Source organism: Anneissia japonica, unplaced genomic scaffold (assembly GCF_011630105.1).
Source record: "Anneissia japonica isolate Jap-2015-1 unplaced genomic scaffold, ASM1163010v1 scaffold2030_len652032_cov178, whole genome shotgun sequence".
NCBI classification, from domain to species: Eukaryota; Metazoa; Echinodermata; class Crinoidea; order Comatulida; family Comatulidae; genus Anneissia; species Anneissia japonica.
This window is the reverse complement of record NW_022705472.1, coordinates 510,386-529,233: the sequence shown is the minus strand read 5'-3', so window position 1 is coordinate 529,233 and position 18,848 is coordinate 510,386. Positions and strand designations below refer to the sequence as shown.

The 18,848-nt window shown below is 32.4% G+C and overlaps 2 protein-coding genes across 5 annotated transcripts in view; one reads left to right on the top strand and one right to left on the bottom strand.

The window, feature by feature from the left end:
• Window positions 1–3,394: 3,394 nt before the first annotated feature.
• On the top strand, window positions 3,395–12,163 carry LOC117105521 (dual specificity mitogen-activated protein kinase kinase 6-like). The gene is made up of 11 exons (XM_033246687.1): window positions 3,395–3,553; window positions 4,457–4,566; window positions 4,662–4,713; window positions 5,209–5,380; window positions 6,629–6,748; window positions 7,033–7,149; window positions 7,800–7,979; window positions 8,272–8,352; window positions 8,710–8,849; window positions 9,849–9,894; window positions 10,852–12,163. The coding sequence occupies exons 2-11, from the start codon at window positions 4,545–4,547 to the stop codon at window positions 10,930–10,932; spliced, it is 1,011 nt and encodes a 336-aa protein (XP_033102578.1). The 5' UTR covers window positions 3,395–3,553; window positions 4,457–4,544; the 3' UTR covers window positions 10,933–12,163.
• Window positions 12,164–13,755: 1,592 nt separating this feature from the next.
• LOC117105519 (protein tweety homolog 1-A-like) overlaps window positions 13,756–18,848 on the bottom strand; it is a 38,581-nt gene continuing 33,488 nt past the window's right edge. For 2 of the 4 annotated variants that reach the window (XM_033246685.1, XM_033246684.1), the window contains one exon: window positions 13,756–17,678. Coding sequence is in view for 2 of the 4 variants with exons in the window: in XM_033246684.1 (XP_033102575.1) it covers window positions 17,622–17,678 (57 nt within the window). In the remaining 2 variants the exon portion in view is untranslated. The remainder of the gene's footprint in view (window positions 17,679–18,848) is intronic. The other 2 variants (XM_033246683.1, XM_033246686.1) reach the window with 2 other exon arrangements.

Here is an 18,848-nt window from a genome sequence, read left to right as displayed (position 1 = left end):
ATAATAATAATAATAATATTAATAATAATAATATTAATAATAATAATAATAATAATAATAATAATAATAATAATAATAATAATAATAATAATAATAATAATAATAATAACTAGAGCACATTCCGAGAGTGTACGTCCTCCGCCCGCATCATAATTCCCTCTGTATAAAATTCCCACGCATTTTCATTAAAAAAATGAAAGCAAAATATAGACTTTCGAACCGGGGCCTCTCGCTTATAAAGCGACGTCATATCAAACTAGACAACTGAATCTTTTAGAATAAGTGCGATCCAGGAGCCATTGAGAGCCTTCAAACAATGTACCATTCTAGAAAATTTCTTTATATTGATCAGTTTTTAAGGTATTTATATCTGGGACGTTCCATTTTAATGGTCTCTCATGCACACCCTACTCCGGAACATCACCCGAATTAAATAGGCTACTTTTTCTTTTGCTATGACGAACTATTCAAGAAAGGTTTTCAGATAGGCTACATCTATCATTTCTTTTTATATACCAAAGTATAGGAATCTCCCTTTTAATGGACCTCATATCCACCTTCTACTCCGGATTGTCATCAAAATTTAATCGTTTCTTCCTTGGAACATGACATCTAGAAAATCATTCAGAATCAGTTTTTGAGAAATTTAGGTCCGGGGCGTTAACACTTTAAATTACCCAAAATCCACACCTATAATCACCAAAATCTGTGTACTTCCTTCTAACGAACTCTTTCAGAAAGCATTCAGAAAAGTTCATAAGTTTTTGAGATATCTGGTCTCGAATATCTCAAAACTCTCGATCGTCACCAACATTTATCTATTTCTTCCGTGGACCATGAAAAATCATTCCAAAAAGTTTCTCTCAGATACGATGATGAGTTTTTGAGATATTTAGGCCTGCAAACAGTCTTTAGCATTTTAAATGACCCCTAAATCCGCACATAAATATGGATATTCTCCAACATTTAATTTTATTCGTGTAACTTTGTTTAAAACTCTTTCAGAAAGTTTCATTAGATCAGTTTTTGAGATATCTGGTCTGGGACATTTCTTTTTATAATGTCCTCATGTTCACACCCTATTCCGGATCGTCACCTCTGATTTATTTCTTCCTTAGACCATGAAAAACCATTCCAAAAAGTTCTTTCAGATACATTTTCCAGCCTAGAGATGTGATAAACTAATAATTTTTTATAGGGCCTTATGTTTTTATGTTCATTGTGTGTGCCATTATTTTATTTGAATTAGAAATTACTTAGATTAATATTGCTTTTGTTTTTAGGATATTATATGAATAAAGAAACTAATCTACGTAATTTAATTTGATTGACAATTTATGTTAGTAATCAGTCCCTAAAAATCGTGTTAGTCAATATTATTGGTAGCACACTGTTAAACTTGTATAAGTAATACAGTACTGGTAGTTGCTAAATACAACGAGTTCAGCCGAGGGGCGTGGCTTCGTTGTTGACGTCATGCATAATTTCAGCTATAGTTCGTCTTTCGTCCTCGACGCAGGCCCTGCCTTTTTCACACAGCATAGCAGAACACAGCAATTCTATGGTAAACCAATGTAAGAAAAAAATTTAAGTTGTCCCTGTGTAATTTTCTTTCCAAAATTAGGATCCCTGGAATATTATCAATTTATGGGGTCTACACAAAGTGAAATAATACTTAGGCTTAGTTAGTATTTTTAGGGTAGGTATTAGGCCGTAATCACAGAAAGAAAGGAAAACAATCCAATGTATGCCTGAGAATGGGGAGGGTTTGGGAGATGATATTTTTCTGAAAATAGGGAGCTCTGGATGGCCGGAAATGGCACTTAGCAGTGTGAAAGACATAGTTTGGCTTGGTGTTGGCCTATATTTAATTTGTTTCTTTTTGGTACGACTGCCCGACGAGCTCGTCTGGGGAGGTGGGGCGCTTTGACTTGTCCGATGGGGGTAGGGGCTCAGGCCCCTTCCCCACTCCCCGCCACATACTTTGGGTCCAATTGTCTGGAAATGGACTCGATGTCTTTTTTCTTAAAATCACAATTTACTATCACTATAATGTTTTTAGTGCAAGACACTGCATATTTGTTTCTGGGTCTTCCTATTCGCCTACCAATCAGAATGGACAAAAGTTGTCGGTGGTAGCGTGAAGCGCTTTTATGGAAACAGGCTTACCAAAAGCATAAACAGCCAACTTTTTTTAAAGGAAACTCGATGCTCAACAACTATGACGTTTGGAGAGAAAAAAAAATTGTTTTTGGTTAGTGACAAAATCGTGACTTGTTTTGATTGGAGAATGGTGGATATTTTTACCAAGAGTCCACATGTCTCTCTATTCACATCACCCCGTCAGTCCCCACGAAATATAAAAAGATGGAGAAAAATAGTGCAAAGATGAAAAGAGAGGAAAGAGAGAGAAAAAAGGGAAGTGCGTTCTTACCTCTCAATACTATCGATGATGCAAAAATTGTAGTCAGTCTTGTACATTTTTAGAAACTTAGTCGAAAGTCAATAGTCATGTCAATCCCCTGAGTGACCCTTATTCAATTAAAAGTAAATATAATATATAATACGAAGTAAACAAAACTTAAAACTAAAAATTCTAAAAGTAGTAAAAAACGACAAAGGAAAATGAATTAAATTTGAAAACTAATACATAAAAAAAAAAGATGTTCAGAATATCGAACATAGGCCCTACATACATTTCCCTCATCAATAACAAGTTACTCTTCCTCACGAGAACGAAAAAAAAAATAAATAAAAAAGCAAAACTAAACCCCTTATTAGCAGAAACAATATTCTAAGTACCCTTATTCCCTCCCCAAACTATGCATTTACCCCTTCCCCTTAAAAAAAACAAAACAAAACAAAAACAAAAAAATAGAGGTGAACTGTATAGCAGTATTATAAAGCATAGTTAGAGCATGGAATTCAAAATCTCGTTGCGGAATTTCCATGCTCTTTTGGTATATCTTTTGCAAAACTTGTCGAAGATATTTTCATACTCTGCTAAGGAGTAACGATGGACAATCCAAAATATGATGTAGTTTTAGGTCATCGTTTGCATTAATAAATTCATTATACAATTCTATATCGTCAAGTAATTCTATTTTTAATTTAGAAATTTCATCAATATGTATTGTAGGGCTGGGCAGACTAATGAGGAAATGTCCAGTATTCTCGTCTGAATTTAAATTGCATAGGGTACATTTTTCATTATTATTTGTGGACCAATTTGATGTTCTGGAATTTAATCGTAGCGTATTTGATCTAAGTTTTAATATCAATGCAACTCCCTAAAAAGTTCGTTTTATCAATAAGGTAATGTTGTATAACATTAAATGTAAATGTTGTTACTGTTATAACCTGCTAAAACTTGGATAATAATTGAGGGCAGTACAATTACTTCCTGTCTCTACACTGTGTATGAGCAAAGAGCAAAAACAGCGCTGCAGTATGTGTTTTGTGAGTCATGTCCGTCTTTAATCGTAAGCAATGTACTTCTGTGAATGACTAATTTATTGCTTATACGTCGTTACTGATTCCTCTGAGATGTTCAGTAAGTATTTTGAAGTAAATCACACCATATTTTCTGTAAATCATGCAGAGGTCTAGGCCTAGCCTACCTTTTTTTACACACCTGGGACCGCCCTCGGTTCCGGTTCTCCCACCCAGCCATGGAGGATGTACCCTTTTTAGAAGGGGATAAACAGGCGGTAAAAGAGGCAGATTTGGATAGGCAGATAGGCCTACGCCTAAAGTGCGTTGGTAACTGATGCTCTAGCATAGTATTTCCAATCAGTTACATTTTTCATCTATTAGTATTAGTTACATTTTCCATCTATTATAACAATAGGCGAGGTCTAATATCTTTAAAAAATAAGGGAAAATTATAATAAGGTCCGGGCCCACCACAGACAACAAGAGTAGGCTAGGCCTAGTTAGTATTTATATAAATAGGCCTAGGGCCTTTTATAATATAGCCTAGGCCCTAGGCCTAGGCCTAGTTAGTATATTATTAGTATTATTATTACTTTTGCTTGGTCTGAAGTTCAGTTATGCCTACTACTAGCTGATAGTGGCGGCAATACAGTAGGTCTAGGGCCCGGCCTGCAGTAGGCCTAGTGATTAATATACTGTTGATCATTTACCATCATCACTCAGTAGGCCTTGCTCTACTCTCTAGGCCATCTTCTATTTTAATTCATAAAAAATAATGATAATGTACCGGCAGTCTACAAATGTTACATTAATGATATACTGAGGATGATCATTGATCTTTTTCAACACGTCATACAAATCTCATACTATATAATGCAAATTACCAGTTACATAGTTGTTTTCATGTTGTATACCCATTGATGTGGTGTTATAAAAATAGAATAGTTTATTACAGAAAAATTTACAGACAATGAGTTATTCTGATATCTAGACTTAAATTATATTTTTATTTACTTTTCAGATACTACAATAGTTGCTTAATAGAAGCACTGAACTTAGATTTGGGCTTGCTCAAGTGATTTTTGTCATATCGCAGACCATTTTTGTAGATGGAAGGGAAGTCAAGGAAAGGTGAGTATTATAAGTTTGTTTTGGCTGTAAATACATAGAATATAATGTTCAATTTCAATCCAAATCTGAATTCAATGCATACTTTTTCTATTCAGGTAGAAATCTACCGAAGTTTAAAAAAGCTGTACCAGAAGAGGAGCAGGGGAAGTAAGATTCTGTTTATTATTATACCAGTTTTAAAGCCAGGCTCTGTAGGGACCTCTGGATTGTTGACCGTATTATATTCTTGCATAAAAGACAAGGCTTAAAATAGCAAATTAAACCTTGATCAAACCTAGATTTTACATACGGTGTGGGGCCAAATGGTGGATGTAAATTATTTCATAAAATCAAGGTCGGGCCAAATTGATACATGCTTTGTACCTACGATAGGTGACAAGTGTAAAGCCATGCCAAGTGTAAACCTTGGACTTGTATGGCAATTTGAAGGCTAATGTACAGTAGGTCCCAGTGAATAGTATCGAAAGGATTTTTGTATGTCATCTGACATACAAAAATTTTCTCTGAATCGGGAGTCTTCTCTTATGCTCATCCCCTTATACGCAGGAATATACGGTAGTCCATCCAGGGACAACTTTGAGACATTGCCTACCAATGTGATACTTAACATGATTTGTACAATTTTTTATAATTCTTTTACAGGCCTGCCAGGCCTGATGTTAGCGAAACCGTTAAATCTAGCATCACTATTGATGGGACCAACTACCAGCTTAACGCAAGTGACCTCAAATTTATCTGTAACCTGGGACACGGTAACTATGGTGTCGTCGACAAAATGGAGCACCAGGAAACTGGTAAACATATGGCAGTAAAGGTTAGCATATAATTGTATGCATTTATAATTAGTATACAGTACTACAGTGTTGCATCACGATAACACGTGATACTACCCAAAATGCTTTTAACCAACGCCATTTTCTTCACTGACAAACCATTTATCCCAATTTCTAACGTAATTATTGTAACGTAATTGTATCTTAATATTTCTTTGTAAAAATTGATGATTAAATATGTGTTCGATAACTAATATAATGCAAGCTTTTTGTGTTTTTAGTACATTTTGATGGTAAATTATTAGGTTTTAAATTGCCTATTCCAAAAAGCCTATTCTAAACCATTAACTTTATGAAGTCTCTATACAGATTTATTTATTTATTATTTGAGACATGCCTTTCTAAAACCACCGCAAGCATTATATATATTATTACTTTGCCATGCAAAACCTTATACTGTACATGCTTGCTATAACGCCCTATAAATAAAAACACACACGAACACTATTTATACTAACTTTGGAGTAAAGTTGAATAGCTTGGTGGTTAAGATGCTTGCCTTCCAATCCCATGGTTCTAGGTTCAATTCCTGTCACTATTAATATAAATGCCTCCCTTTAATAAATGCCCCGGGTTGTTTATTTCTTCCTCAAATAAACGCCCCCTTAATGACTGCAAACAAAACTAATGGAAGCAACGTCATTCTCAACACATTCTATTAATGTTGTACTCCAGTAGAATTGCAATTTTTCTAACTTAGTTGGGATCAATTAGTGTTTGTTTGATTATATACATATACCATTTTACACCCCCAAAAAAATAAATGCCTCCCTCGAATATACGGCTCCCTCAAATAATCTCCTGAAAAACCCTTCCGCTGCTTCAAAGCTCTAGAATGAACTTCCAATCTACATTCGGGAGTCTTCCTCACACTGTTTTCAAGCAGAGCCTTAAAACACACCTTTTCCTTTCCTTTTAAATTAATTTCTTTCCTGTTATTTTCACTTTTGTTGTTAGGAAAGGCTAGGCCAGATGCCAACACTATTCCTGTGAGTCATGTACCAGCTAACCACTGCTTGTCGGTGGTCTCAAATTGCAGGTGAACAGCGCGATAATGTTGGTTCCTTCTGTTTCGGTTATTTATTTTAGCATGGTTAGCCTGGATGATCTAGAATAGATTTTGCTTTTTTGTTTTCTGTACGGTGCATAGAGACCACGTATCATGCACTACATAAGTTGCAAACCATTAACATTTCCATAACAATAAAAGTGGTAATTGTATCTTCCAGCGTATAAGAGCGCAAGTAAGTTCTGATGAAGACAAACGCTTATTGATGGATCTAGACGTCACAATGCGTACGACAGAATGTGTTTACACAGTGCAATTCTTTGGATCATTATTTCAAGAGGTAAGATCTATAAACAGACATTGTTGATAGTCCTTGTTATCTGATAGAGGGCAGTGTCTATAATACGGTAGGGGGTAGTATCTATAACATGATAGAGAATAGTGTCTATAACATGATAGAGGGCAGTGTCTATAACATGATAGAAGATAGAATTTGCATATCATCTATAGTATTACATGATAGATTCTTGAAATGTAGTTGGATTTTCTATTGTATGAAAAAATATAATTTAGTCTTTTGTCTCTAGATTAATTTTTTCATTCAGTTGACTGATTTTATTGCAGGGAGATGTGTGGATATGCATGGAGTTGATGGATGAATCACTTGATAAGTTCATCAAAAAGGTCATAGAAAAGGGTCAACTTATACCAGAAAATATTCTTGGCAGATTGGCTTATGTGGTGAGTTTCAGATGAATGGTGACTGGTCAGTAATCATGTATTTTTATAGCGCCTTCCACAGTAGAAACCGCCTAGGGCTCTTTAGCCACTAAGAAACTAAAATTTAATTGAACAGGCTTGAACGCGACAGGGAGGAGGAAGGTGCATACCCCTGATTTTGAGATAGCGTCGCCTCACTATCATGTACATGCTGGTACCTTGGCATCAGTGTGTTGGGGTCCTTTAACTTCCACTTAGGATAAGCCTGCGCGGCTCTACTGCTTGCATTGTGCCTTTGATAAATTTTGAATTGGTGCTATATAAATATTGGTTATTACTATTATTATTATTATTGTTATTATCATTATTATTATTATTTTTATTATAATATATAATATATCACTTTATTTCAAAAATCAAATAAAATTAATAACATATGGTGGCCAAAGGCCAAATTGCATGTTATTTACAAAAGAGATAATTACAATAATTATTATAATTTTTAAATATTTAAAATTCATAATTATTGTATTTCATAATTATTATTTATAATACACAATATAATTATTATTTTAAATATAAAATAAATAATTATTCATTATTATTATTTTATTTTTGAGATTGCAATAAAAGTTGCACATATTACATGACAAATTTTTGTAACCTTTCAGGTCGTTAGTGCTCTCAACTTTCTAAAATCCAAGTTGAACGTTATCCATCGTGATGTGAAGCCTTCTAACATTTTAATCAATCGTACCGGCCAAATAAAGTTATGTGACTTCGGCATTAGTGGGAAACTGGTAGATTCTATTGCAAAGACCAAAGATGCTGGAAGCAGACCCTACATGGCTGTGAGTAAATTCACAAATTATTTTTAAAATTCCTGTACAGTGTTGTTGTTATTATTTTCAGTGCAACATCTATAAGTGTGTGTAAAGCAAATGAAATACAGTATATATTGATGTAAAATATTCTATACTCTATTGTTATTTAAGTTACATAATTTGGCCTTGCCCTTAAACTCCATTCTTTTCTGGTAGTTGTAAGATTAGCCAAGTTGTATAATAGTTGTGTATTTCATCCAGGTAAGTACTCAGTATTTTCAGTAAGATGAGTACTAAATTTCTTATTCTTTTTTTCCAGCCTGAGCGTATTGATCCTGAGATGATGAGCGATAAAGGATATGATGTTAAGTCGGACATTTGGAGTCTTGGAATAACAATGGTAAAAAGGAGTGTTTTTTTTTTTTTTCGCTTTTGGAAAAGTAGACTTCTTCAAATCGAGCCAGTACATAAGTTATATGAGAAAATGTTTGGTGCTAATTTGTGCAATTTTGTATCGTTCATGTAATGGAGTGGGACATGATATTGCGCAGTATTTATTTAATTAATTTATTATTTATTATTTTTCTATATGTTGGGTACCTCTTCAGTAAAATGTTACTTTTCTACCAGAGGGTCCAGCAGTGTTATAAACAGTGTTGTACTGTAGACTACTACTAATGATAATAGATACATGGATGGGTGTTTATATGAGTCGATAGATATCAAGAAGTAAAATTGTTAAAATCTTCTGTTTCAGATTGAGCTGGCGACTGGGGTATTCCCATATGCAAAATGGCAAACACCTTTTGCACAACTTAAACAAGTCGTTAAGGAACCTTCACCTAAGCTACCAGATGGAAAATTCTCAGATGATTTGGTACAATTTATTGATCTGTGGTAAGTTATATTGATTTGGGTTACATTTTTAGTTCTTTAAAATTCCTGTACAGTGTTGTTGTTATTATTTTCAGTGCAACATCTATAAGTGTGTGTAAAGCAAATGAAATACAGTATATATTGATGTAAAATATTCTATACTCTATTGTTATTTAAGTTACATAATTTGGCCTTGCCCTCAAACTCCATTCTTTTCTGGTAGTTGTAAGATTAGCCAAGTTGTATAATAGTTGTGTATTTCATCCAGGTAAGTACTCAGTATTTTCAGTAAGATGAGTACTAAATTTCTTATTCTTTTTTTCCAGCCTGAGCGTATTGATCCTGAGATGATGAGCGATAAAGGATATGATGTTAAGTCGGACATTTGGAGTCTTGGAATAACAATGGTAAAAAGGAGTGTTTTTTTTTTTTTTTTTGTTCGCTTTTGGAAAAGTAGACTTCTTTAAATCGAGCCAGTACATAATTTATATCAGAAAATGTTTGGTGCTAATTTGTGCAATTTTGTATCGTTCATGTAATGGAGTGGGACATGATATTGCGCAGTATTTATTTAATTAATTTATTATTTATTATTTTTCTATATGTTGGGTACCTCTTCAGTAAAATGTTACTTTTCTACCAGAGGGTCCAGCAGTGTTATAAACAGTGTTGTACTGTAGACTACTACTAATGATAATAGATACATGGATGGGTGTTTATATGAGTCGATAGATATCAAGAAGTAAAATTGTTAAAATCTTCTGTTTCAGATTGAGCTGGCGACTGGGGTATTCCCATATGCAAAATGGCAAACGCCTTTTGCACAACTTAAACAAGTTGTGAAGGAACCTTCACCTAAGCTACCAGATGGAAAATTCTCAGATGATTTGGTACAATTTATTGATCTGTGGTAAGTTATATTGATTTGGGTTACATTTTTAGTTCCTTTGTGACCTTACAGGACTTTGATATATCTTAATTAATAATATTTCTTCACTATTCATCTCATTTTATCTACAGCTTAAAAAAAGATCATAAAGAGAGACCAAGATATGAAAGTCTATTAGTAAGTATACACTTCCACATATTATTAATAAACAAAAGGTGTTCTTGATTTTGGTTTTCAAGAACTAATTTATTTTGTTGACTCTTTGTTGATACAATTATCTTTAATGGGCAATTGTTATGTTTTATTTATTTCAAACCATGTTACAAGAAGGTGACCCATCCAGTATAGGGGCTAATTAGTGACCCTCTTAAACTAACTAATCATTAATGTTCAGTACAATTCTAAGCTGTTCTGGATCTCTTTCCTTTTCTTCCTCCTTCTTGTATCTTATTGTAAGACCAAACATTTTAAACATTTATTTACTTTATTTTAATATTATTAGGCCAAGGCTAGCCTATACAACATTTAAGCCAACCATTGTTCACTTTATAATGCTTACACTACAAAACTGTTCATATTACTTTATACATTAAGCCTATATTAAGTTGAATAAACAATTTAAACATGGCTGTAATAATAGTATTGTATACTTTAACAATACATTAAATCTAAAATAAATTATATATATATATAATATTAAGTATATATATATATATATAATATTAAGTAGTTTCACTAATATAAGATGAACATTTTTCAACCTTTTAATCAATTTTAAATAGAGTTGTTGTTTAGACCTAGGCTACTATAGCTAACGTCAGGTACGCTTTTGTCTATTAAAAGAAAGCCTCTTCTATGAATGGAATGATCTGATGGGAGCACGAACTACTGTAGACCAGACCCAGTACCATTACGATTTTTATTAGTGCGGGAACTTTGCTCCTGATCAATCTTTTCACCTCTAAACACAAAAATCATATATTTCAACAGCGTATGAAATTGTATTGGACTTAATAAGATGATGATTAATTCTCATTATGATTTGTAGGTCTACATTCACTAGTCATTAAATTATACCTAATTAACAACAGACCGTCATAATTAAGTTGAACTATTGTTTTTATTTTGTTGCAGAAACTTAACTTCATTGAGATGCACAAGGGGTTGGAGGAAGCCACTGTAGGAGAGTACGTCATTTCCATCCTAGATTCATGAGCCTAGCTAACTCTTGAACTATACATCAAAATAAAAAATAATAATCAGGTATTATAAATATCTTGAATGCAAAATTCCTGAGTTATATTTTTTTGCATTTAATTTCTGGAATATAAAGTGAAAGATATGGTGTAAATTCCAAATGAATTGCAAGTGAAAAGTAAGGTTAATTTATAGCATACATGATATCTCTTTCTATACCATTAATATTCTAAAAAATAAAATAACGCTATTTTTGAAGTAATTGTAAAAGGTCGGTAGAATGTCTTAGAAAACTATGTTTACACATGATTGGATGCTGTTGAGTAATAAATCAGTGTATCTATAAACTGGAACAGGTGTGAAAGTGAAGGTTATATACCAGGCCTACATTCATAAATACAGTCAAACTGTAAACATTAGGTTGCCTAGAAAGTTGGTAAAAATACATATCAAATAATTTACGCCAGAGTATATTAAGCCGGTTTTACACTAAGTGAATTTATTCGCACAAATCAAAATCATTGGTTCATGCGCATGCATATTCACATTTCTATCAGTTTTTCACTTTAGCACAATCAGTAGTTTGAATTGTTTCTACTTTTTGCGAAGTGAAAAAATGGGCAACCAATAAGAGCTCAGGAAGAAAAACAACGCTTTCGATTTACCTAGTGTAAAACCAGCGTGAAATTAAGTACTTTAAAAAGCTTGCTAGATTAGACATCATGTTTTAAGGTCAACATAGTGGACAGTACCAGTATAATTACAAGTTCGGCCCACTCCCAATTCTAATCGCTTTTTTATAGAATGGTAATTAAATTTAATATTAATTATGTAAAAAAAATGATTAATTCTGTGGTAAAAAGATTACTTTAAAGGATTTATGCTGTTATTGAACACATCAGTGCTAGAGAGCTAAGAAGTAGAATAGTATGGAGGTTGTTTTAGGCTTTAAAATAATCATGAAAAACATTTTTGAAAATACTCTTATCTGTTCATTAACTCATCATTTTTATAAGCATTGATTTCATTAAAAATGGCCAAGGATTTAATAAACTCTCTCATTAATCCCTTTAAGATTAGGTCACTGACTTCTACATAGGTCGGTGTATGATCACTTAACTTGTGTGTGATGACCCCCAACTGAGATTAATTTTCTTAAAAGCATGCTTAGATTAGAAATGTTTTCTTACAACAAAGGTAATAAAATAAATAATAAAATAAATAATTTAAAAAAAAACCTCTCAAAAATTCAATTAAAAAATTTATTTTGCCATTTAACACGTTCACTGCCATAGACTAAAATCATTGTCTTGCTGGGTGTTGCAGATAGGAGTATAACTGAGTTTGTACTTATAGGCTGTTCTTTTGTATTGTATATTTATGATGCTAGACTCTCAGGAAGGGCTGTAATAATCTAAAACTATATTTGGGATTTTTGTTGAGTTTATTACCTATAACCAAAGATCTTAAATTACAAGAAAGTGCAAAAAACTTGCATTGAAAATTGTTTTTGCGAGAGGGTGCCATACATTGTTACAGAATTTTCACGCAGAAATCGTGGAGAATGCTATCTTGTAAATGTAAGATCTTTGCTATAGCAGGGGATATTTGTATTGGTGGTGCACTTCAAATATTATTGCAGCAAACGGAGTATGACAGTGACCGTGTTAAAAGAATCACATTAGTTGTTAGCTTCCAATAAGATAACTAATCATTTTTTTAAAACTGATTTACTTTTCATTACAAAGATGTTTACACTGAATACCAGACAATTTGCATTGTTTGGTAACATGGAATTTTATTTTATTGTCTATAAGTTATCCAACACAGACAGTATATCCTTAAGCTCTCTGTTGACACCAATGGTTTCTGTGACTTTTGCCCATATATGGGTGTTATATGACATCATCATGCCTATATATGGACAAATATATTTTTGTCACATACTTCATAGTGTGGATATAGCATTAAATATGTTTATTGACTTTTGTATCACAGAATTTTTAATTATTCAGTATTTGTTAAAAAATGTATGTAAACTGGTAGTTAGGCAGTTATGAGTTGGCACGTTTGATGACAATACAAAACCAAATAAATCTAGGGACCTTCAAGTTTCTGAAATTAGAAACAAGTCGAATGATAATTTGTATATTCATTGAAATGCAACAAACTACACTCTTATCATATTTGGATTAAATTTCAGTATTTAGGATACTTTTTTGTGATTTCTGTGTGTATTATTAACCCAGCAAACACAATGTTCGCAAACGTTGTGGCTTGTTATGTCCCAAAATAACATTCAAACATTAAAATAGGTTATCAGTACGTACTTATGGTTCTACAATATAAGTTTTTAATACCAAACTGTAATGTTCATAAAACGTAACATTGTTTAGCTGGGAGGGCTATTCAAAAATGTTTTGATAGTTCCCCTCCCTAACGACACAATTTTTACTGATGATACGTTTATAATAATGATCCGTTCAGACTGCAGCTGACAATCAGCAGACGATGATGCACCATAAAACGTTCACAGGGAGTAGAGTTGGATTTGCCGGCCGACAGTAGTACAACGCAGGAAGTGACTGGCTTTAGATTTAAATATGCAGTATACGCAAAACACTAGATGGTATACACAAACTGCCATTAAAATTTGTAACCGTAGCACTCATTCATACTTTTTCGATTATGCACAATACTGCCGCTCATTTTAACGAGTTGTACTGTGTTTGCATTGAACTATTGCACTCGGATGACAACAGCCAGGCTAAAAGTATTTCAGTTACTGGTACCATGTGACAAACAGACAAATAATAATGAAATTAGAAATAAAAAAACAGATACAATATTTCTACCATTTATTTTCAATGTTTATGGATTATTCCATTATCCAGACTAATAGCAAACACAATGATGACTGCAGAAAGTGCATTTAAATACATTAGTATGCATATCATATATCCAAGGTTCAAACACAAAAAATTTCATAATTTTTCTGTAACCAATTCAAAGGTCATGATCCAGCCCTGACTTTTCAATGACACTGAACACACTTAAATGATTTTCCATAACTTGGAATGATTTATGATTTTCAAAGATGCGTATGAACCCTGAACATCACAAAAATATGCATACTTAACAGGTTATTTGTGGTAATGTAGGTTGTAATATTTGTAAAAAATGTTTAGGGAATACATTGATTACTAGAGGCAATTTAAATGAATTGCCTGCTACACGTTTGCTTTAGCTCAAAACTCTATTTCGCATAAATTTGTTAACATATTTTGATGGTTCATTCAATTTCTTTTCAGTTCAGCTGTTTCTTGAAAAAAATTTGTACACAGTGCAAATTCGGCCAAGTGCAGCAAGAATGACCAAACATGTTCATTACAGTCTTGCGAAGCAAACTTCACTGTGAAATTAAATATAAAAATAAAGTATACAAATAATTTGGACATGCTCTTTAGAGAATAGCATTATTAGTATTATATAAGTATTATAATTTACTGACAATTTCAATAAATGTACATTATATTAAAAAAAATCAAACATACAATGTACACTTTGTTTAATAAATTCCGTAAAAATTATACTTTACAGATATCCAAAGATATTGACCATCAAAAACTGTTTTCGTCAAAGTCTGTAGTTTCAAGCAAGCAGAATTTGGTAATATAAAGATGCACCAATAAACCTATTATTGGTGTTTACAATTTTCATGAAAATACTTACCCAAAATTTACAATTACACAGTGGAAAAAAACAGAAAAAAAATAGGTAGCACCAACAGATATTATTATAATATTATTATTATAAAAACCTGAACGGCATTTGAAAATAGCATAATAAAATATGAATGCTTTCATTACATTTCACTTGTTGACTTTTTACAGAGGTAAGAAGTATTTGTTACTATACATGATACAAACTTCCAAAAATAAAGTAATTATATAACAAATTTAAGAAAATGAAAGAAAACTTATATAGAAAAATTGAAAGACACATACACACATTCTCCACTGAAAATTAAATGAAAAAACAAGAATCAAAATAACTCGTGTGGTATTAAAAGTATTGAGTATCTTAAATAAATCTAAAAATATCAAAACATGATATTTGTATTCACTGTATCATTTAAGATATATCCTGTAAATTTTGAATAACCTCCTGTTGTTTTCACAAAATTAGTAATTATAGTCGTACTAAAATTAGGATATTTTCTACCACCCAACATACAGTATTTTTTCTGTTTAGACCAATTTACCCATAAATCACTTCCTGTAGCACAAGTAGAACACTACTTTCTTGTAATTTTGTTGCTTTAGCTATCCTCTCCGTAAGAGTATATGTGGAAAGGCAATATGCAAATTACAATCTGCTTGGCAGCTAATCACAGACAATATGCAAATGAGGCAATGTTTTGAACATTGATAGCTATACCTACCTAAAAAATTCACATACAGAACACTAATTAAAAATGGGCAGGTTTGCTACACATGTGCATGCTTTTTACACATGAGCAAACTTGAAACACATGAGCAAAAGCTTGCTACACATGAGCAAGCTCCCTGCACATGAACAAGATTGCTAAACTTGAGCAAGCTCCCTATACATGAGCAATCTTGATATACATGAGAAACTTGTAGCAAATGAGCAAGCTTGCTACACACAAGCAAGTTTGCAGGACCAGAATAAATGTGCCATATTTTTTTAAATGAATATGACTGCCTTACATGCAATCCTTCTGTACATTAACAAGTTTGCCATTGAGCTTGCCACACTTGTGCAGCCTGGTACCTACAAGCAAGTAAACCATAAATAAAATTTGAATCTTCACTTTTATCTACATACAGACACAAGTTTATTGTACAACTGCTGTAAAACATTAACAATGATATTCCAATTGATTTTTATTTATTTTTTTTTTCTATCAAACACAGTTATGTAAAAATTCTAATATATATATATAGATAGGGCATCTCTTAATCTATTTTCTTCATCTATCAGCGGATCTACAGATTTAAAAAAGGACTTTGCAACATAGTTTGACTTGGTCTTTGCTTAATAACTAATTAACCGTAAAAATTGATAAAATATAGAATACACTGAATTAATCATAAGAATCCTACTTAGACTAAATCTACTATTGACCTTGATCAGTACACTGTTGACCTAGTCAAGTATTTCAATCAACACTTTGATCTCTCTTTATTCTGCAATTTACAGAAATACTTCAAAGTCAAAATGTGTCCCAAACACTTCCGGGTAGTTCCAAAATCAAGTTCACACTCATGATACGCAGTATGGCTATCAAGTACTTAATTTAATCTATAAGTAAATAATTGACATTCTAAAGAAAAAAGCTACTAATAGATCAATGCACGCTGCATCGTTCCGTCTCCCTGGCCCAAATGCTGTATATAACTATTTGTGTTGTTTCTAGCTTGGTCGGTTACTAATTCCACACTGGATCGTCTAGTCACAGAGATATTGTACTGAAAAAGGGTATAAATATTGTAATCCATGCATTATCAGAATGTGTTACAGGCACTTTGAATATGAATTCACAACTTCTTTTTAATTGACCCAAATTTAGACAAAAAAAAAAATGTTATCACATACTGTTCTTTAAATCACCCAATTTAAAAAACATATCAATATTATTCCTAATAACTGATGATTTTTCTTTTATATCAAACCAATTTTTTAAAGAAATACATACTATTTTTTAATGTCATATTCCTTTAAGATTTTTTTTTGTAATTACTACATGTAAGAAAATATCTAAAATAAATAGCGCCCTCATATGATGACAAACAGGTATATCATTTGTATAAATTTTGTCCCAGGTTTATAATCCGTATATATATATATATTATTTTCCCTTAATGACATCATCAACTAGATTTCAATTTTAAATAATGTAATAATTAATATTCTAGTAAACCATGTGATGTTTAAATGAAAGTAAAAACTTATTACATAATCTTGTTAATATAATTAGTAATATATATTTATATATAAAAATAATACATTCATAATTCATAACATTTTTATTATCAATATTCATCCTAAACACAGTTATTAGCTTTACAACATGTCTACAATGGTAGTGAGTATAGTTTCTATTCATGCTTAACAAAGCTAATTATAGTATATTTCTATTCTGATGCAGGCAACCCAATCTCTATTGAGATAAATGGAGATGGGGTAATACTTACAGAAACATCTCCTACCTGCATCAATACAGAAATTACACACTTTGCTACACACTATGCGGATGATGTGCTACAAAACATGACACTGTGATATAACAATATTAAAGCAATACAATGAACATACACACATATGAAGGAGAGACATAGTATATACAAGGGGTTAAGTTTTACAAAAAAGGGTTTCAATTTGACCCCCTTAAAACAGTGACTACATTGTCCTTTGACATATAATGAAAGCCATATAAATGAATCTAAAAATTTGATCCATTTAAAATATCCACACTGGATATAACAGTGTCATTTACAGTTTTATCCTTTGCATTTGGCAAATCATTAATTAAATTTTTTTTTGACGAATTAAATCTATTGGTGAATTTCTTCATGATAAGTCTTCAGACCTGAAGCTGATAAAGTTTTGAAAACTAATCCAAGTTCGATCCTCGGCAGAATTTTCAATCCATATATGAGTGGTCAGCCAGTACAGCGCCCTCAACCAGATTCCTGTAGCGCTTGATTTCGAGAACGACCAGCCATTGCCAAGGTATACTGTAATGGCAAAATATGTAAAAGTACCAATCACCAGACAAGCTAGTAAAGGATAGGTAACAACCAATGGTGGATAGAACAAGGTCAATGATTGGCTCAAAGGTTTAGGGGAGAAGAAATGATAACTGATAGAACAAGGTTACTGATTGGCTTTTAATGTTTATGGGGAAAAAAATCAATGAAGGATAGAACAAAGTTACTGATTGGCTTTAAAGTTTTAGATATGTGGTTTGGTGGTCAAGTGCCCATCTTTTAATCTTAAATTTCTGGGTTCAATCCTGAGAAAAAATGTTAAGACTTTTTTCAGTCCCTGGCCCTATGTTCAGCTTCCCACTTCACACCCCTTGCCCAGTATAGAGCATTGAGAATTCTAAGATCAGATTGCCACCCCAAAACCTCAAAAGGATATGTGGTTATAGAGCATATGGGGGTGCTAAAACTATCCATTCACCAAGCCTCACTTAAATTAAAGATTGGTTATAGAGCATTAAGGGTCTTAAATGATCAGCTCTCCACTTTCACTACTAAGCCTCATAAATTGATTTGTTTATAAACATTTGAGGGCTCCAAATAATCAGCTCTATACTGCCCAAGCTTCACAAAAAGACTTGGTTATATATATGTATAGAATTCAGGGTCCGACGATCAGCTCTCCACTCAACAAGTTATTATAGAACATCAAGGCATTAGTTCTACTTGATATGGCACACCTTCAAGAATGATGGTTAAGTAAACATTACTGTAATTATGCCCACACCCATTGTATAACAGGATAATAATGGATAATTGTGGTAAAGATTATTGGTTTAGCTATTTCTATTGATAAGATACCGGTATGTTTCCTCATGAAAAAAAGAAGTCTTATTGTAACAGTGTTTAACTTTTGATCGCAACACAAAATATATATTGTTAATATATGGACAGGAAAATATAATACATACTCCAAGTATTGAAATACATGCCATCGTGTTGGGATTCAACGTTTTATCATCATCAAGAAATATATGGATAGATGCTATTCTTTTTGAACATAAGATTTCAGTTTCACTTTTGCTGGCAAAAGAAGTTTTGTATATATTAACTTCAAACAAAATAGTTTTGATTGAAAATATAAAAAGTCTGCCTATTTTGTTGTAATTTATTAATTGGGAATAAAAATAAGCTGTGTAT